A 21103-nucleotide genomic window follows, 5' to 3' on the forward strand; every position below is an offset into this window, starting at 1 on the left:
TGAAACCTCCCCAGGGAGTGCCTCAACCACTAGACTATAGTAACTTGCTCCTTCTCTTCCAATTTATCTTAAATTCCCTTTTGCAAAGTGGAACAGCTGCAACAGTAGGAGTGGAGACTGCCCTCGTGCCCTACAACAGTCAAGAGCTTGATAGTCAGGGCACTCTTCCAGGGGGTGGGAGATGATGCCTTGAGGCAGCAGGGGGAGTTAGCTTGGCTGTACCACATCCTAGATGAATGCAGACCTCAGGCAGAAGAGCTGCTCTTGCTGCAGCCACGCCTTGGACCACCTAACCTGAAAGCAGATCTTAGTCTTAGGACATAGTACAGCATACAGATACCCCAGCTAACTTGGGACTGGGATCATATAGCTGGGTCAGTATGGAGCTCAGCAAGGTATGCCAGCCTTCATAGAGCTCCATGCAAGTAGATGGGCAATGCTTTACAGCACTGGAGTCTGCAGTTTAGACATACTCTTACCCTTAAGCAAAGCAGACCGATGCTTGCAACGTCCCTCCCTAATAGAGTAACATTAATCCCTTGAGTTAAGGAAGCAAAGCCTAAACCCAGCAACTGATGGCATGTGGGAAGACTGCTGTACCTGAGTGAAGTCCCAATACAGTCAACAGGACTCTGAATGGGTATAGCAGTCTACCTGAATACTGTGAACTGCAGAATTGTGTCCTATGCTACCCTTATGAGAGCCAGCCATCAGACCTGCTGGGAAAGACTAATCATCAAACTGTCCATTGTTACTTATTATTGCTTTTGCATTTGTTATTTATATTGGTGTGTGTGCGTATGTGTGTGTGTGTGCCCGCACGCAGAAAGGTAGTCTTGGGGGATTTTTCTTAGGACAAGCAAAAAACCATGAAACGTGCTTTACTGAGTGACAACACTGCTCAAACAGGTTTGCCACACAGTGTATTCCCTCTTGCCCACCGACAGGTTTGTGAAAACACCTCCTTTGTGAGGAAGTTACATTTCATGGAGCTTTCATAAAGAAACATATTTGGAGTCCGTGACTGCAAAAAAGTAAAAGTTTCAGCCTCTCCTCCTTACAGAGCGTTAGGATGTCGCACAGCCATTATAACGTCATGTCAATATGTTTGATGTCCAGCTGTTTTTTTACATTCTTCATCCTTGCCTTCTTCCATTTACATGGACTTGTATCTATACACATTAAGGAAAATAGGGTATAAAGCCCTTTCCTTTACAGGGTATTGTCAGGCCATGGCCTTAAACCCAGGGCCTCAGCCTTCCTGGCATGGCCTCCCATCTTGGTCCACCATGTCTCCAGTTGAGCATCCAGGCGGGACCCAGGTGGTTGGACCCTTTGACCTGGGCCTAGGCATTGGTCCACTCCCCGGCACCAGAGTGGCACCAGACTTCCTATAAAAATCCCTGGCCTGAAAGAGGAAGTGTTTGACGGGGATCCACTTTGTACCCAGACCACTCTGCCTTTGGCTTGTGCCTTTGCTGGCTCTCTGACAGATTCTCCGACTACCCAAGTTTGGCCTGACCCTTCAGCTCTTTAACCCAACTCCTGGATTAATCCTTTGGGTACCTGACCCAGCTGGCCTTCTGACCCTGCAACTCTGCTCAACCCTCCAGATCTCTGACAGATGGATCTCCTGGTTTCTGGCCTCCCAGCTCCCCTACACAGAGACTCTGTGTGCTCCTTCAGATCTCCATTGCTTCTCCACGCCCTGGGTGACTTCTAGACCTCACCACCTACAACTCAGCATGACAGATATTCAAATGTAGTCAAACGTACCTGATACATTTTGCAGGGACTAGTGATGATGACTTGATCCCACTTCATAGAGGCAAAATAAAGACACTCCCAAAGAAGTGAGTTTAAGTCATGTTTAAACAAAAAAAAAGTTAATTTCCCAAAGCTAAGGAAAAATTTGGAGCAACACTGATTAGGAGGAAAAACAGACAGAAAAACCACGAGTGAAACTTGAGAGTTGTTAGAAACAAGAGGATCAAAAAGCTACTGTCCTGTAACTGAGAAAGAGGGCTGCTCTTCCTGACTGAAAGGAAAAAGAGAGCTGTAATTAGAATAAAATTAAAATAGTACATATGAAAAAAGGTGGAAAAAGGCGATCAATAGAAATTAGAAGTTATGGAGTGTAGAACATTTAAACAGAAGGTAAAGATATCAAGGAAAAAATCCATGGTTGGAAGGATAAGGGGATTTACAAGCTTTTATTGTAACAGGAACAATAAAAAATAGAAATTCTAGAGACCCATTACTAGACAGATATGGTGCAATTGCTAATACTGATGTTGAAAAGGCAGATGCATTTACCCTATATTACTATTCTGCAGTTAGAAAGAGGCAGGATGATCCATTCGTGTCACACAAGGATGAACTACTTTTCAGTCCATTTATAACCAAGGAGCATGCAAGACAGTGCCTAAATGAGAAGACCTGAATAACCGGCACTTAGGAGTCCTAAAAGGATTGGCTGAATAGATAACCGGTACAGTGATGGCAATTTGTTAGTAAATCATGGAATATCAGGGCAGTTCCAGAAGCCTGGGGAGTGCTAGTAGTATCACTATTCAAAAAAGGGTAAGTAGGATGACCTGGGTAGTTATAGTCTGGTTAGAGAGAGGAAGTTACCTATGTGAAGTCAGGCAGAAGGGAGGGTAGATTTGGACCATATAGACTAATTAAAACAGAGATGCCTAAGTTTTCATAAGCAGCAGCTTACTTGATTAGATACAGAGAACTTGTTAGTCTGGTTAGTCAGATATTAGCCCTGGGTGAGGCATTGGAGAGATGATATGAGATTCTACAAAACCCCCCTGAGAGATAGGGGTATAATTCAAAGAAAAGCAGAGCTTTACAGAAAAGAAAGCATGACAGACAAGTCTGCTTGCATGCTTTACTGAGATACGGAGGAAAGGCAGACGTGTAGGTGTACCAGTAAAGGTAGATGTGTGGGTGTACCAGCCGTTAGAAAGGCATTTGACTTAGCACTGCCAAACAGTTTGATCAAAAAACGAGCACTCTGCAACATCAAGATAGTAGACTGGATTATGAACTGGCTGTTCACTGGATTATGAACTAATTGACAGATCTCGCATTCACAGTCTCAAGATGAAACGTTCATCTCATTTCTAGTGGGGTTCTGCAAGGAGCAACACAATATTTGTTCCCAATGACATCAATGTTAAGCCAGCACTGATGAAATCTGGAAATGTCACAGATTGGAAAACAGTGACTCAGACAGCACAGTTATACTGAGCTATCTGAATTAACTGGCATGACAGGCCCATTTGAACAAAACACGCTCTAACGCAACCAGATCCAAGGGTTTCTATCTAGTAAGGAGCAATGTAGGCCATATGTGAAGAACAGAAAGACTATGCCCCGGAAGAGAGCTGCTCTGAAAAGGATTTAGAAGGCCAAGTCCATAAGGAAGTCAACAGGAGCTCCCAGTAGTGGTGCTGTGAGCCTTGGCTGTAAGCAGAGGGATACTGAGTAGGGGCAGAAAGAGGACTTTACCTGAGAAAGACTAGGACTGGAAGACTGCATACAGCTGTTTCAGAAAAAAATGCTGAAAAATGGAAAATGGTGAAGGAAAGAGCCACAAGAAATTACCTAAGGGCTGGAAAAGTGGGAGACTTAAACAGCCAAATCTGTTGAGTTTATGGTAAAAGAAGAAAAGAATTGAGAGATTTGAGAGAAGGCTTGATTACCACAGATAAAGGTTTTCTGTTCGCCATGGAAAAATGTGGTAAACCCAGATTTTCTTTTTCAAAGGAGAGCAACACAAGAAACAGTGGGTTTCCCCTTGCAGGTTAGCAGAGATGCAGCCTGCAAGGGGCTGGGGGAGCAGGAAGACAGCGGTCAGGCAGGGGCACCATGTGCATGTGCTCATGTACACATGCACGTGGCCACCAGGCAGCCTGGAGAGCAGCTCCCACAGGTAAGTCTGGTGGCCGGGGGGAACAGAGGCTCCCATACTGAGGGAGGGAGGAGCTGGGCTGGGCTGAGGATGCTGCCCAGCCAAGAAGGTGTGTGGGGGTTGGGGCCTGGGGCCTGAGGCCAGAGTGCACGGTTGCAGGGTGCAGGCGGGGAGCAGGATGGAGCTGCATGTGGCTCATCTGGGGGCAGGGCTGGGGGCTGGCTCCCTGCTGCTGCACGCACTCGTGGGGGAGACATGGGGGCACATGCACGCCAGATTTGTGCATGGGGCCAGGATGGGCTGCCTTCTGTGGGCTTGGGCTCCCCGCCCTGCTACCCTCCCTCCTGGAGTCTCCGCAGCCTGGCGGGTGGGACCTGTCGCAGAATGGCAGAGTAGGGTAGGGAAACTTGGTGCCACTGCCATGAACCCTGCGCTGCTACGGCAAGGCACCTACTGCCTGTCTGGCAGTCGTGGGAGTGGAGGCACAGAGTTGTGCCCCCCGATGTTGCTGGGCAGGCAGAAGGCACCTTGTGATAGCAGTGTGGAGCTCCCAGCAGCAGCAACGAGCTTCCCCGGCCTGCCCTGCTCTGCCCTGCTGCACTGTATCCTGCCTGCTGGGGCCCGGAGGCCCCAAGGGGAGGGCAGCAGGGCGGGAAGCCCTAAGCCCACAGTGGGCAGCCTGCATTTGCCCACCGTCGCAGCAGGCTCTGCTTTGGCCGTGCCACCTGTGCAGGATGAAGGCTGGGCTCCAAAGGGTGGGAAGGGGGGAAACCATAAATATATCAATAAAATACTGTGTCCAACTGATACCTATACACACACACACACACATATAGGTGCTCACCTTCAACTGATGAGGAATGAAAATGTTAGCACATTTTTAGACAGAGCGACTGAAGGGATTAGCAGTTACGTTTACTTAGTGAAATCTCTGCTAAAACCCCAAAATCTGCATTTTTCTGTGATAAACTAAGATGCCACTATATATATACATACATTCACACTACTCTGTGTGTATGACCCCCCAGGGCAGGGGCTCAGACTAGAAGATCTGCAAGGTCCCTCCTGACCCTACAGCTATGAATCTACATTGGATCCAAGCTTTACTCAAATATCATCGCAAAGGGATAGACAGGGCCTCAGGATGTCATCTAGTCCAACTCCTGCTCAAGGCAGGACCATCCCTATCTAACCCACTGCAGCCAAGTGTTTGTCCAACTTGCACTTCAATGCTCCCAGTGATGGAGATTGCACAACGTCTCCAAACGACTTGGTTTGGGTCCATCTTTGTTAAAAAAAAACCTGAACCGCACAAAGCAACAGAATAACTCCAAGAGGAAACTGTTCTGTCCTGGTGCCATTGTAAATCACCAAGGTTCCCACCTCCACTTTCTATAGTTCTTACGTCCCCCGTGTGACCCACAGCAAAGGCACCATGCCACCATAACAGAGCTTTCATTGGAAGGAGACACACCCACACCTGCACTGCTAAAAAAAAAAAGTCATCATCATGCCTAGGAGCACTCATAACAGGCCAGGATCCCACTGTGCTAGGTGCTGTACAAACAGGGCACTTACCCTTCTCTGTCTATGTGGGGGAGAGGGTGTTTGGAGGTGTTCCTCAGCTTCCGGTGAAACTGTGTGAAATCCAGCTTTTCAGGCTGCAGATCCCAGGTTGCACCGCTATGAAAAAGAGAGAGCGAAAGAGACAAAGAGCATGCTACTAATTAAATGTATTTGGAGTGGGAGGAATGTATTTTAAGCACTCAACCTTTGGCAACAAAGGCCGTGATTTCTAGAGGCAGCTTTTGCATTCAGCATAGCCTGACCAGCACTTCCATGAGCTTAAGTGCCATGTTCCTAGTGATTGCTCTAAAGAGGTCCTCCAGAGGTAGCATCATTAACTAACCTCCTCAGCTGCATTGGCTCTTTAATTTAAGGTGCTTTGGAAAAAGCTGCCGTTTTTGCTGTGACTGCTACTCTGGAAAAAAACTAAGTGCCGGTACCCTGTTGGAAGGCCTACAGGTGGTACTGGAACAGCAGCGCCATGGTGGATCTTTCCCTGAGAAGCCTGTTTCATGCTTGTTCTGGAAAGGATACAGAATGATGCGCAGAACTGGGAAAAATCTTATTTTATGCATTCAGTTTTTACAGGGCTGGTACCCATGGTGTCTCAGGGTGGCATGGCAACTCAAACTGCGTGCTGTAAGCGCTGAAGTAACATGCACGCGCACACTGCAAATTAACTGAAGGAAATGAACTGAATTATCTCAAGTCCTAGAAGGAGAGTTCAGAGCCACTTCAGTCCTACACATCAAGTTTCCTCAACAGATAAAAAACAGTCAAACTAGTGCTCCCTTTCAAAGTCTGGCATGCAAGTCATTCTGCTGACCTTCTCTAGCTTGTATTCATCATTAATAGGGCCAAGGATACTGGGCTCAGTACAATCGACTGGGCAGGGGAGGAGGCAAGGACGAGTGAGCGTAGCTGCCATGGTGCTGCAAACCCTGAGGACAGAAATGCAGGGTACGGCTAGAAGAGGTCATATCCCGTTTGTGTTTTAAAAGAGTTTAACTGAGCTTACCTGAAAGACTCAAGGGTATTGGCTGCCCAGATATCTGTGCCCAACATGTCAAGGGAGCTGTCTTTGTTGCCGTTCTAAAAAGGAGGGGAAAAAGCTGTTATTCTACAGATGTTACAACGTGCTTTCTGGATGACTGAGCCAATGTACAACTGTGCCACTGACTCTCTGAATAAAATAGAGATGCTGCAACATTTTCTCGTGGTTCCTCCATTGATTCAGAGGATTGTTGCCTATCCCATGTTTGATCCATGTTTTAAGAGGGTGACAAACTCACATATAGAAGTTGTCACTAATTTAGTAAAAAACTCAACTTTGAGCAGCAGAAGAGCTACAACAAGTGGAACGAGACTGAAGAGAACAAGGCAGAAACTAAGGGTTGCATTGGGGATAACCACTGGAAGATGGCAGGCCACTGGAAGAGGGGCCTAATGTCCATCCCAGTCACCAGCAAGGAACATTTTGAAGGAGAAGACTGATTTTGCCCCAGGGTTTCACCTGATATTGAGGGGGGCTATATGATCCCAGTGTGATATTTCCCCCTCCAACAATTGAGCCTTGGGAGGCCTATGAAAGGTTCTCGAGGGTCAGGCAACTTGCCAGGGTTAACATATCCTGACCAGTCAGCTCAGCTCCAGATTTAAGGACGAGCTAAAAACAAGGTGAGTTAGGACCAGTCCCAACCTTGGTATGATAAGGGCTATCATTAGATAGCTCTCAACAGTGCCAGGCTTATTTCACTGAAGCACAATTTAGTTCTTTCCAAAAGCATTTGATAACCTACAGCCAGTGTTGGGTTTGGGGGGGATGAAGGCTTTGCCTTTTTCTTTCACTAGCTCAGAATGAAGTGCCAAAAACCATATGGTTTCTGTCCAAAACACATCTGGGAAGGACCTTTGATGAGTTCTGTTGCATCAAAGGCGAAGCCACCGCATGTCATGTCCTACAAAGCCACAGGAGACAGACAGCCCACATGCACATAAAAAGCCAAGTGCATTGCTGACACGACAGTCTGACAGTGGCATCTCCTACTGTGATCTGACTCACAACACAAAAAAGATACTAGGGACCTAGTACGCGAGCAAGGTACGTTGTCGGTCAGTGGGCACTATTTCATTCTCCTCGGTACGGACTGAACCTCTTGTGTTACCGACACACCTGTCTAATACTGCACTTTTCCTCCCAAGTCAAACTGAACTCATGACATTTTCTTCCCAATGTCTTGGCCTGACAGCCCCAGAGTCTTTAGTCTTCTGCCTGCTTGCCCTCAGGACTGTTACAGCACATGCAACAGCAGTGCAAGCCCCTCGAATTTGCCTTACTGATGCACCTCAACTGGACCTACTTCATAAAAGCCAGGAAATGGCTGCCAAAGAAGAAACAGCTTTTGGTCACTATTGCCTTGAGTAGGATTTGAACCGTCAACTTAAAAGGAGATGTCTCTAGAGCTCTGCATTTCCTAAGCTGTTCAATACTTAAAATTTGAGGGGGAGCAGGTCCAGAGGATGACAAGACTGCAAACAAGTGGGTCTAGGACAAGGAAGTATACACACACACACACATATGCACTCAAGTGCTCATGTATTAGGCAACACCAGTTTTAAGGTTACCTATGCAACCTGAAGTGGGCCCCTCTATGTACATACAGTCTGCAAGTGCGTGAACGACACCATTATGTCCTATCCTCCTCCCCTCCTTAGCTTACTCCATCCGCTCATTCACTATGCAGTATGGATCTGCACAGGGGGTGAATCAGGGCTGCACAGCAAAGGAGGCTGATTCATTTGCTGCAGAAGCTAGAAGGGGTGTGTGGAACGAGGCAGGTAACTACAGGACGAGAAAGCACCGTGTGCCATGGTTAATGCAACTGGATGGTGTCCAGGAGAACTGAGTTTTAGCTTTCCCTGCCAATGTTCCTGTATTCTCCTAAGCAAGTCCTTTAAACCATGTGTTTCACAAGTGGCCAAGAGCTGTGCGCTCCTTGGTCTCTGGGTGCCTGACCTGAGATACCGGCATAACAGAAAGGTGAAACGCTCACAGCCACGTCTGAATCCCACGGCTGCTGCATTTTGAACACACAACATGCTAGATCGTCCCATGTGCTCTGAAAAGATATGGTCCCTGATGTCTCAACTTGGGCACACAAACTTTTGACCTTAATCTCTGTGCCCCAGCTCTCTGTGTGTGACGCTGGGAAGATCTCGCTTTACCCACAGAGAGGTCCAACTTACACAGCAAATAGATTGGATCAGAGCATATGCAGGGAGGGAGTCAAAATAGGGTTGCACAGGGCTTTTATGCCTTTGATAATGTTCTTTCAATACAGTTTTTGGTGGATAATATCAGGGACTTAGTCACAATTTTGCATTTTTCATGGAAATAGTTTCTGCAGAGATAGTTTCTGCTGAAAGCGTCGTTCCTTGTGATTTTCAGTAGAATCACTGGGGGGGAAGGAACCTTACTGAAAATAAAAGGTTAGCTTGCTAGCTCCCCAGTGGGAGCCCTCCCAGCCACTGCATGCAGAAAGGGAGCCAAGATGGTGGCTGCCCTCTCCTGCCTCCACCACTGAATGGCTGAGGGCTGCCTATCATATGGCCCCCACCCTTCTCCACCAATTAATGGCGAGAGGCGGAACCACATGAACAGGAGCCCTCTCATCCAATCAATGGCAAGGGACAGGGCTGCTGCCGGGGCCCCTGAGCCAATCGGCAGTGACGGGGGACCTCACTGCAAAAAACCACGAAAATGGCAGCTGTTGCTGCGCTCGGCCTGCAAAATTGCTTGCCTGCCTCCTTGATTTCAGTAGGTCCCTAGTAATACCGTATTCCACTGAAGTGTATGATGTGGGGACTGAAGAAACGTGATGCACTGACCCAGAGTTTGTCAGTACTTATCCAGCATCGGTGTAGACAAACGGTGCTCATGAACTACAAGGAACAGCTTGTGCTAAAAGTTTGTACGTTGTTGAAGCCTGTTACTTGTTTTTCAGAGTGCCTTATGCCTGTGATCTCACCTTGAAATGAACAGACTCTACTCCCTTCAAGGCTGTTTCAGAAATCTTGAAAATGGTGGATTCTAGCCAATGTCACCCATTTTGCGTTCACGGGACAGCTACATAACGGAGTTGACAGAGAAGCCGAAAAGTTCTTATTTGCTTAAGTAATTTATGCATTTAATTGCTATTTGTTACAACGTATGCAATGGGCAAAAAATTGGGATTGGCATTGTAGCTTGTAGTCAGGCGTCCGATACGCACTTACTGGATAGACACATAGGTGGAGTAACACTACATGTGAATATAATGCAGCTCAACCAACACTTGGGTTTGTGTCTACAAACTAAAGGATAAAGTTAGACTAGTGCGAATTAAAAAAAAGAATTAAAAAAAAAAGAATAAAAAAATAGGGCCTGTTTCAGTCTATAGGCAGAACATTAATAAAATAATACCGATCATTAGGACAGGGTTATCTGCCTTTACAGGTAGTGGTTGATCTGTTCCAAGATGATCTATATTACAGGAGAATATTAACTATTTGTAGTCTACTACATTTTTTTCTGATAATAAATTCATTTAGATGTGTATAGCTAGGTTTCAGAACAGATGAGTTCAGCTGTTCATTGAATCACCCAAATCTTGCATTCAAGTCATGATTTGTAAATAGCAGTGGACCAGATGATGAATTCCTTTCTTCTGGTTACGTCCACATCCAGCACCCATCTGGAAAGGCTGCTGATTACAGTCCGAATATTATAACCTTCCTATCAACATGTGACAATTTCTCAATCAAATCATAGATCAGAAATTGGAAACAGTGGGAGAACAATGGAAGCAATACTTCTCCAAAGGCAAGACTGGATTTTCAGTATGCATCCCAGATGGATAGATTTCAGTACTACTCCCAAGACCAGCTGGCAATTCAGGCAACATTGTACTGAACGGAGATGCAATGGATTGCTTTTCTCAGGGGTGTCTACTGACTGTGATTTTAAGTCCTCTGGGTTTTCAGATGAAGAATTCTCCGTACAGAAGCTGCAGCTTGCAACAAAGCTGTCAGGAATGACACTGCCTAATAGTCTGACGGCCAATCATGGAAGCAGAGTTCTTGATTTTAGGAAGACATAAGTTGTCAAAGGAAAAAATAATCCTTATTTAATTAGTTGTTGTCATTCCCATGCAACATAATGAAATGCGGATGCAGTTCCTGTCACAAATACACTATTATGATTAATTATCATGCAGAAGAATATTTTTCTTGCAGACAGATACATTCTTCTTCACAATACCCTCCTATGGATGCAAGACGTTTGGGTATCCTCATTAAGCCACTTCTTAGAGGATTTCCTCAGAGCACAAGTATAATCATTGCTTATCAGGGAGGAAGGGTTGTAACATGCAGCAAGTTACTATGAAGATAAAATAGATCTGTAGAAGATGTATTTTAGTTCAGGGATTTAAGTACATGACCAATTTCCTCTGAAATTTCCCATTATATTTCTAACCAAGCTTCAATCACAGTTTAAAAGCTCATGTGGTCACTTGCAGAGTCTCGGTAAATTAAAGGTACACTGGGATAACATCTGTAACACAGTGTAATCCTACACAAGGCATAAATGTGCCTATTACAGCATTTCTCAGCATGGTACTGAGCCTTAGTAATCAAAGCAGCTGATTCTCAAATCCTGATGCGAAAACAGCATTTTAAAACAGTTCCCTGGCACTGCAATTTTGATGGTAATCAGCTTTAAACTTCAAGAGCCCAATAGCCCAACCCATAGGTTTAGATAATAACTTGCACATAAGCAGGGTTAGAGTCTTGCTCTTGAAAATTAAGCCATTATTGAAAGTCCCCGTGATGAGCATAATAAATACTTAGATTAGACATGGTTTGATCAAACAGATCCTAGACATATTATGGGACGTGACACATGGACTTAGCTTCCAGAATCCTGAGGACACAAATGCAGATGGACAAAACCTACAAGCACAAATCTCACAAGCTTAATTTGCGTGTACAAGTATTGTGATTGCACCCACAAGTGTAGCAATGGCACAAGCAAAACAAAGAGCTGCGAATCAAGCTGGGTAATTATACAAACAGCTACAGTATACTCCGCACAAAGTTATGACAGGCCATTTCCTTGCCTTCTATTCAACAGAAAAATCAATCTGCATTCCACATGCTCTCCACTGCACTATTTCTGCTACGTCTAAAAGTCAATGTGCTCACCATTACGACAAATAATAATGTGAACAGCTGCCTGAATCTTTATAATTCCTGCATACTGTGGGGACTCTTAAGTGCTTAATGCCTGGCAAATCTCCACTGGAGTCCTTACTACTGCATCTTGCCCATACTATGCGGGTAGCATACAGTCGGCTACCAGTACTCGCAGCTAGGGCTGGCCAGGAATTTTCCTATTCAACTGTGTCTATCATCCAAAAATGCCTGTTCATCAAAACGTAAGCTTTCCAGAAGAAGATACATGGCAGTGTCAACAAAAGTAGACTTTTCTAGGCAGAAGGAGAGAGGGATGGCTTCCTCACTTTCCCCAGAATAGCAAGTGGCCCAGTGGTTAAGGCACAGGGATACAGAAGAAAAAAGTTCAAAATGCTGGTTCAGGTGGAGCAAAGCTTAATCCTCAAATTCCCATCTCCCAACTGAGTGCTCTTGGTCTCTCTCAGGTTCCAGTTTGTATTAATAATACCATCAGGCATTTAAACATTAGTCTCCCACATGTCGGATGAGTGCTACAAACACTGGGCTATCCAGTAGATTGCTCCCATTCCCCAGCCCATGAATAGTATGTATACAACATGGAGCAGCTCCAGCCGGAGGTACTTAGGCACCAGGGCAGAGTGCACGACACTACTCTAGTAGTCAGGGTGTTCACCAGGGTTGTGGAAGACTGATGTTAAAGTCCCAGTCAGACTGAGGCAGAGCAAGGTCTTGATCTTAGTCTCCCAGCATCCCATGCAAGTGTCCTGCCCATGGGGATACTGGCTACTCTAGGACAAGCAGGGGGTCTCTCTGTTCCTGAAACGTTTTGAAAAGTCTCATATTCACCTTGACTGAAAAGAAGAAAAACCTGGAATTTTCCAAAACAGGAAAACCATTTTCTCTACTGACAGCTCCCAGGAGAGACCACAGCTAGGCTTGGGACTGTGTTGCAACATTTAGAGTGCTGAGCTGGTCCCATGGTTTAGCTTTCAAAGGTGACCTGCAAAAGATATTTTACCATTTGCAGGCTCCCTGTCATATCCCCAAACTGAAGCACTCCAAGACTTCAAACACAAAAACATTCTTGCTAGACTAAACTGATCTGTACCAAGCTTCCTTCCCCATCTTAAAACACGCCATACTTGTAAAAAGGCTTTGCAAAACATAGACACAATAGCTACGTACTAACCTGGCCCCGATGGGTGCATTGAGCAGAAAAATTAGTTTCTTAAGTATACTTCATAATTTCCCCACATCTAGACATACGTGCACGCAGACACACACACAGAGATCATGTCATTGAAAGAACAAGCCTATGATTAGCAGCAAGCGAAGGATATGATTTCAGCATTCCTCAATCAGCTCTCACCATCACTACTAGATTATACCTTGGTTGATTGACTGAACTGGCTGCTTCTGCCTCGGCTGCCAGACCTTGATCCAGACCCATGCCTGGAGCCTGAACTAGGCCGGGATCCTGAACTCCCACTGCTGCTGTGATCCCACTCTTCCTAGAAACAACAAACAGCTCACTTTAGTCAAATGCAACTTAATTCCTAACCTAATGAAAAATACCAATTTAAAATGCTAGAGGAAAGGTGGTCCAAGATCATATGTGCACACACTTGTTAGCAGCCAAGAACTCCCAAATGCTAAACTTGGCTCTGCAAAAGATTTACTCTGGCTGTGGACAGACATCAGCTTTAATCGCTTTAAAAAAGGGGAGAGGGAAGGATAAGCATTTGCTGTTCCGACATAACTGTTACATCTGCAGCCTCCTTTAGTGGCATACGTGAACTAAACCTTTGAATGAATCACGGTTAAAGTTACAACAGCTTTGCTACACTTGTTTGGCTACAAGAGCTTGTGTTCTAAGAGTTTATACTAGGGCTGTCAATCAGTTAACCTGTGTGATTAACACGTTAATTGGTTCTTGAGTTAATTTTTTTTAATGCATTAATCACATACCTGGTTTTGGCGCTTGCACCCAGGCTCTGCTCTGCCACCTCCGGGCCACCCAGCGGGGCCAGTGGCAGTGTAGAGGGCCACAGGGCAGTCTGGGTGCAGGCTGCGGTGGCTGCAGCCAGAGGTGGGGCGGCTCGCACAGACACAGATGCACGTGAGTAGTGGCCTGCAGGCTGCATGGAGAGTAGCACCGTACCAGGAAGTCTGTGGAGAGGGAGGGACAGGGGAAGAGGGAAGGGATGGGAGGGGCAGACTGAGGCCTCCACGGTGAGGGGGGGAGTGGAGCAGGGGCATGCAAGGGTGCGAAAGGGACCCCAGGGCCAGGGCAGGTCATGGGACAAAGCAGTGGGAGACTCATCCAGAGGTGCGGGGGCTCTCTGCCACTGCACAGACCCCTGGAGGAGGCATGCGGGGCACGTGCTCCCCAGATTTGTGCACGGGGTGGAGGCGGGGCGCCCGCTGTGGGCTGGGGCTCTGTGCCCTGTTGCCTTCACCTTTGTCCCCTGCCTGCCTGGCGGTGGGAGGCACAACATGGCGTTGCACACCTCCTGGGGCAAAGGCAGCAGGGCGCAGAGCCCCAGCCCACAGCGGGCAGTCCGCCACCACCCCACACACAAATATGGGGGGCACGTACCCCCCATTCCTCCCCTGGGGGTGCGGGCAGAGGTGGGAAGATGCCCCCCCCATTGCACCCCTGGATGAGCTGCCTGCGACTGTTTCACAACCTGCCCCAGCCCCAGGTCCATTCACCCCAGTGCCTGCCCCTGCCCCACTTCCTACCTGACTCTGGGGCCCTCAGTCTTCACCCCATGCCCCTGCCCTCTCCCCCTGCCCCTTCCCCTCCACAGACTTACCAGTGTGGCACTGGCTGTGCCTGTTTGCCCCCCACTCCCAAGCCACAGCCCCTCCCAGCCCTGCTGCTGCCCCTTGCTCCTGACCCACAGTACCCTGCATCCTACTAGGGTGTGGGGCCCCAACTCCAAACCCTACACACACACCCACAGCCCCCTAGACCTTCACAAAGTCCCCCGACAGACACCCCACACCCACTCCCCCATACAAAGTACCTCTATAATTTTGCATTATTTTGAGTTTTTCTGTGAATATTTTTTTTAGTTTTCAGCTGTGCAATTAAAACTGTGATTAACTGCAATTAATTTTTTTAATTGTGCAAGTAATCATGATAATATTTTCAAATCATTTGACAGCCCGAGTTTATACCAGTATCACTGGATACAAGGCACAACTGTTATATCCGTCTACATCTTCAGCTGTTTGGGTGGAGTTCTCAACATATCTAGACCAAACAATGACTTTTTTAAACATTTGCGACCCAACTGCCTAAAATGGCATCGTAGAAATGGGACTGTAAGTCAAGGCAGGTTTTGGTCCTTTTGACCTCAGGTTCCCCATCTATAAGTGAGCAATAATAATACTTACCTCCCTTAATGGTGTGAGGACTGAGGTTTACTCGGCAATATGGTGCACATCACTCAGTGCCAAGTACACTAATCACAAAAGAAATTAAAATTCAATTCACTTAGTGGATCTTCCTCCTCATTAAGTCGAACCACATTTATTCACACACCTTGGAAATCTTTAAGCTCCACAGTCCAAAGGACTTAAGCAACTGTAGTAACCCTTGTCCACAAAACAATTGTGAATTCTCTGCCTTTGTCCTCATTACACCTGTTCAAGAACCCATGGGTTTCTTGTTCAGTGTTTCCAGGGCCTCTTGGGGAGTCCCTATAAAACTAAAATACCTGATTTGATCAGACACACCCAAGCAGCCCCGGAGGTGGTTGGGGTGCAAGGAAGTTTGTCTGCCTCAAGCCTGAGGAGTTTCACAAGCTTTGCTCTGAAACTCAGAAAAGACCTCTGAAGTGGTCAAAGATAGAAAAAAAGATACAGCACAGAAGGATGAACTGTAGCACTGGAAACTGGGAAATAAAAATGCAAGTGTGTCTTTGGAGAGTGAGATGACAAGAGCCAATGTGTTAGAGAGGGCTCATAAGTACTAATTAGGGCTACGCACATCTCAGCTCACTGATGCCCTGCCATGATTTAAAGGTAAAAGTCATGCTGCCCTTTTCCTAGGAGTTGAGTGGACACGGCAGGCTGTGCTGTGACTGTTATTCAGACCCAAGGTTCAGGTTCCCATCATTAACCTTTGGTCTACATAGTTTTGTGCCTGTGTAACAAGGTCAGTTAAGGGTATGATTTCTCACTGACTTCATTAGGGGAATGCAGCTGCACCAATGTAAAGGTGCCTTTTCTTTGTGTAGTTCATCGTCTCTCTCATGTGGGAAGAAAATCTCTACTGAAATAAGTATTCTTATATGGCTGCATATATGCAAAGAGGGGTAGCAAATGGACTCCTTCAGTGTTCATGCCCCATGCCTGAAGAGCGTGCTTAAACAAATAGTACACTGCTTAAATGCTGTTAGCATTTTGGATGTCACCACAGCAGCCGTGCCTTTGACTGCAGTGCAGTGCTGGCATCTCTAAGCTGCTTTAAAAGAACAGCTCAGGTGCCAGTGCCTGCCTAGCCACAACTTTACACAGGAGCTCAGCAAGGTCTGCAAAATCACTGAGACGCCGAGTGAATGCTTGCATGGTGAGCCACGAGGGCCTGCAAGGTGCTGAGGCTATGCGGAGAGCAGTGCACGAGCTAGCTCAGGTATGTTCACACCCAACGGTGGATGCCAGGGTGCAGCGGTGTAGTTGCTGTGGTCTCTGGTCTCAGACTTTATACCAGTGATGGCAGTCCTGCAACCCTGCAAAAGTATAACCTCTGAGATACTCCCAATGTGTTGGGCACCTGGGATTTACCTTATTTCTCTGATTTGGGAGAAAGCCATTGAGTGCACTGTGCCACTACATGTCTGAGAAATAGTAAGGGTAACAAAGCACATCACATGGCCAAGCTGGAACGAAGGAAAAAATATTTATGAGCCAATTGCAAGAGGTACAAGGTGGTCTGCCACGTGAAGCTTCATGAGGCTTCCTTCCTCCAGAAGGAAGAATAATCTAATTTGGTCCAGAAAGCACAGAAGCAGAAGCAAAGAAATAAGCCAGGAGAAAAGAAGAGCTTGGGTTTTCATCGTTTCAATGTTTAAAGGGCCGTTTATGAGTTTACAGAGTTGTGTGTCTTAAGGTCACAGATGGGAACATCTTCAGATCAACAGAGAACACGAGTGCCATAGGGGAAAAAACTCAACATACTGGAGAGCTGGCTTGGAAAGCCTGTAACCCACGGTCAGAAATTGATTGCACAGGCAGCAACCTTATCTGTGATATATGAGATATTCAGGATGCCAGCAAGTACTGGAAAGTTTTCACGGAAGAGAAAAAAAATTCAAGACAGGCGCGTTAAAACTTATTTCTCTACCAAACAGCATTGGGGAAGAGTAAATAAATGTTTCTAAACTTAATTCCGTTTTTACTTAAGTGTGAATAAACACATCTAAACTTAATTCAATTTCCACTTAAGAGAAAGTAATATTCTAATAAAGAATCAGGATTTATATTTCCAAGCACAAGCCTTGAAAGAAAGAAAAATTGCACATCAAATTGTAGAAGAAGATGCCAGGAGAGCAATTTTTCTATATTGTAGTCTATGAGATTGGCATACAATGAAAGGCGACTTTTTCATATTAGAAATCAGATAAGAGAATTATGTCTGGAGATATATCCTCACCAAATTCATATCAAATAGGGCTAGAAAATCATCTTTCTAAACTAAAGCCAGGTAAGCAATTATTTAAGGGAAGTTGAACTTCAGGCTTGAGAACTGTCTCACTGACTTCAGTGTGGACATCTGAGCTAGTTTTTAAGATGACTTTTCATAAATTTATGAATTAGGTTATTTAGCATGGCTTTATCCCCATGATAAAAGGGGACTAGATGTGGTGACCTCAGAGATCCCTCCTCCTCTGGTCCTAGGAACTCACAGTCTTAAAGTCAGGTGTATACCAAAGCTCTCTGAGCCAGCAAAATACCAGACAAGGAAATGTGGTCGACTCGGAAAAAAGACATAAAAGAAATGATGGGATTAATTACCTATAGTAGGTTAACACCTAAATTAACACATAGCCCAAATGCAATGAACTGATTAAACACATACCATGAATATAACTTTACAAATCCAATTTTTGGATCAACGAACTCATAGCCTCTACGACGCGGCTCTGCTGTATACCGTATCTGTCACCATTACAAGTTATCAGCCTCATTTAATGCTTACATATAAAACCGGCAGCTTCACATTTAATAAATTAGATATTAAAGAGACCTGTGTTTGCATTCATTAGCACCATATGCCAGGCTGCTACTTCTGTGGGCACAGGGGCTGAGACAGTTTGCAGTGTTACTTCAATTGAATGATTGCAGATTTACACCAACGTTACCAAGGTGCCACTGAACAGACTCTCGTGGGTGACAAATATCAGCCTCAACCTACCCGTGAAGGATTCAAATCATCCAGCTAAAGACAAATGTCTCCATTACCTTGCTAGCATTTCTTCATGGCATTTCTAGTAATTGGGCATTTTTAACAAAGTAATTTCATGATAAAACACGAAAGAAGAGCTAGCTTCAGATTCGTTTCCAGTGCAGGCTACAAGGCAAGCTGGGTCATCCTCAAATCCTAAAAAACGGTGCTGACAGACCAAAAGCAAGGACATGTGGGTGCTGAAAGAACATGCAAAGAGAGTTGCTCTGAAAAAGATGTTAACGGGGACAGCCTGATAAAAAGGGGGTGGGGAGCCTCCAGGAGCAGAAAGGTTGCTCATGCTTTCACCGTAGCACTGGACTGCAGGGTTTCCTGGGTGAAGGATTTTTTGTCATGGGGAAAAATAGTTTAATAACTGGCTCTAACCACTTGAATGCAGGAGCTGAGTGGCTTCTCGGCCACGTAAGGAAGGATGTCACTGTGGCAAAACATTCCCTGCTCCTCCTCCCTGCCGCACACCAACCTGACCCAAAATTAAATGAATCCATCCTCCTTTCCAGCATGCTCCCTGCTGTCTTGCTTCACAAGAGACCAGCCCTTCTTCCAGCTCTCCAGCTTCTCTCACTTACACGAATAACTACCTTGATGCCCCTCACTTCCAACATCTGCTCTGCAGCTACTTCTCTAAACACTGAAATCCTGCACTCCCCACCAGGCTGGGGACACACAGTGGGAGGCTGGGTGGATGGACAAGACATACAAGAGACTGGCAAGTGGGATGACACTCCCTCCAGGCAGGAATCCTAAACTTGCTCCATATCAGTGATTTTCAACCAGGATGCCATGGCACCCTGGGATGCCTTGAGCTCCTTTCGAGGGTGCCACAGGTTGCCACACAAAGTTGGCAATCGTGATTCACAAGATAAAACTCAGAGATTTCAAATATAAATCCACAGTTGTGGTCTATCTGAGTTCTTTGCAACAGAAAAACTGCTCTATTTTTTTTCTGTAGACAAATTAAGAGCTGCCATTTTCTGAGAGGTGCCCCAAGCCTATCCTGGGGTACCTTGAGCCTGAAAAGGTTGAGAACCACTGCTCTATATCCTTGTAAATCCCCCAAATGAATGCCATGTAGCCAAACCCAAACACCAGCACTGGTGCCTGTTAACACTGCCAACCACCCTCTCATTGACAAGTCTAACATTTGCATTTTAATTTAAAATAATAATATGTTGCACTTACATAGCAATTTTCATCTACAGAGCTCTTTACAACATGAACTCATTAATCCACTTCTCCAGCTCACAGGTCTGTTCTTTCTGCTGCTCTCATGAATATTCAAAAAGTCTACGTTAAAAAAATGGGACTTGCCAGATTTGCATGCAACATAATAATACAGATAACATAATCATGTAACGAAATCCTATGAGTGCCAACAGGTTTGCTCGCTGTCTGATGGAAAGAGTGTGGGTGTAGTTAATACAGCTACAACATGAGAAGTGTGTAGCTGGTGACCACAGGCCAGCGCCACGCGTGGCCCATAGAGAACGGCAAATTCTGGGCAGGACCAGCTGAACACAGCCTTCAGTACAAGAGCCTGCAGTGCAAGCTATGTTGGGGTATTGCAAGGTAGGAGTTTTATAGATTTCATAGACATTAGGGCTGGAAGGGACCTCGGGAGATCATCGAGTCCAGCCCCCCGCCCAAAGGGCAGGAAGTCAGCTGGGGTCATAGGAGTTTGCCGAGTAAAAGCTACTGTGGAGAAGTAATGCAGGGTAGAACCACACTTTTTTGCCCTGGGGTGAATAGTTATCTGCTCTTACCCTTTTGCATTTAGCAATCCCGGGAAAGCACTGTTAATTATGAGCAAAAATCCCCATTTTACACAGACCAGGTTTACAGCCTGAGACATGCAGGGGAAAGGGAAAGTGAGGATGGTACCCAGCACTCGGAGCTTCCTTACTAAGCCACCTCCTGCACCTTATGCTTTTCCATTGCCTGATGCACTGAAACAAGCCACATAACAAGTCCATCTGACCCTCAGCATTGCAGCTTCAAAAGTCAACTGGCCCAGAAGCACGTGACCCTCAGAGCCTCTCTGTTGGACATGTAAGCTTAGGGTCTAAGGACATGACAGCCCAGGGCCTCTGATGCATTAGGAACAATGAGAGATGACAGATATCTTGACAAAGGGTCATTCTTTGCATTTCTCTCAAGAAGCAGATTTTGTGCACCAGCCCATGCTAGCAAGGAGACTTTCAGTGACAAAGAATAGAAACAATGCATTGCTTTAAAAGCTGCTCATTGCCCTGGATCTGCTCCAGATAAACTATGCTGTCAATGCTTGCTTGGATAAGCAATATCTGAAAGATGCACATCCACAGGGAAAGTAAAGTTGCCATGCTAAATTTTAACGAGCCACGGTTTTCAAATTCCTCTATTCAAAATTTATTTTACAGAACTAAAAGAAGCAGAAAATTCAGTCTGTATAAATGACTCATACACATGACGGTTAAGCAAAAGGACAAGAACCCTCTCCCCTCGGATCCCAGGCCTTGTTTTAGGGCCACTTCATTATGCAATAATGCAACCTTAGCCACCACCTAGACAGCGTACTGCTCTTCATCACTCTGCATGTCTCCCATCTTATTCTTACTGACTAAACAGACTGTTCTTACAAACTTCCTAATGCTGGATTTTCACTCGGCTGCCTTACAACACAGTCCCCGCTCGGAAAAACAGCTAATGATCATTTCTATGCCCGGTACACCACGATCCACACGCGATGTCTCTCCTTCTATTCTTAAACTACCCTTGCATCACGAATCAGACTGTAATGCTCCCTAAGCACAAGGTCTCATTTTAATGTCTACAGTTACCAAAGACGGATCAGAAATTTGCTTGGCTGCATGTGTTTGGCTCCCGTTGAGAAAGATTCTCCCCATCTGCACAAGGAACTA

At 45.8% G+C, this 21103-nt stretch overlaps 1 protein-coding gene across 6 annotated transcripts in view; it reads right to left on the minus strand.

The window, feature by feature from the left end:
• CTIF (cap binding complex dependent translation initiation factor) overlaps window positions 1–21103 on the minus strand; it is a 331179-nt gene that overhangs the window by 194443 nt on the left and 115633 nt on the right. For 4 of the 6 annotated variants that reach the window (XR_002100346.1, XR_002100345.1, XM_019531783.1 and 1 more), the window contains exons 4-6: window positions 13114–13236; window positions 6510–6583; window positions 5504–5608 (exon numbers count right to left, since the gene is read on the minus strand). Coding sequence is in view for 4 of the 6 variants with exons in the window: in XM_019531783.1 (XP_019387328.1) it covers window positions 5504–5608; window positions 6510–6583; window positions 13114–13236 (302 nt within the window). In the remaining 2 variants the exon portion in view is untranslated. The remainder of the gene's footprint in view (window positions 1–5503; window positions 5609–6509; window positions 6584–13113; window positions 13237–21103) is intronic. The other 2 variants (XM_019531787.1, XM_019531785.1) reach the window with 1 other exon arrangement.

The sequence above is a fragment of the Crocodylus porosus genome, unplaced genomic scaffold, assembly GCF_001723895.1.
Source record: "Crocodylus porosus isolate Cpor-Errol unplaced genomic scaffold, CroPor_comp1, whole genome shotgun sequence".
NCBI classification, from domain to species: domain Eukaryota; kingdom Metazoa; phylum Chordata; order Crocodylia; family Crocodylidae; genus Crocodylus; species Crocodylus porosus.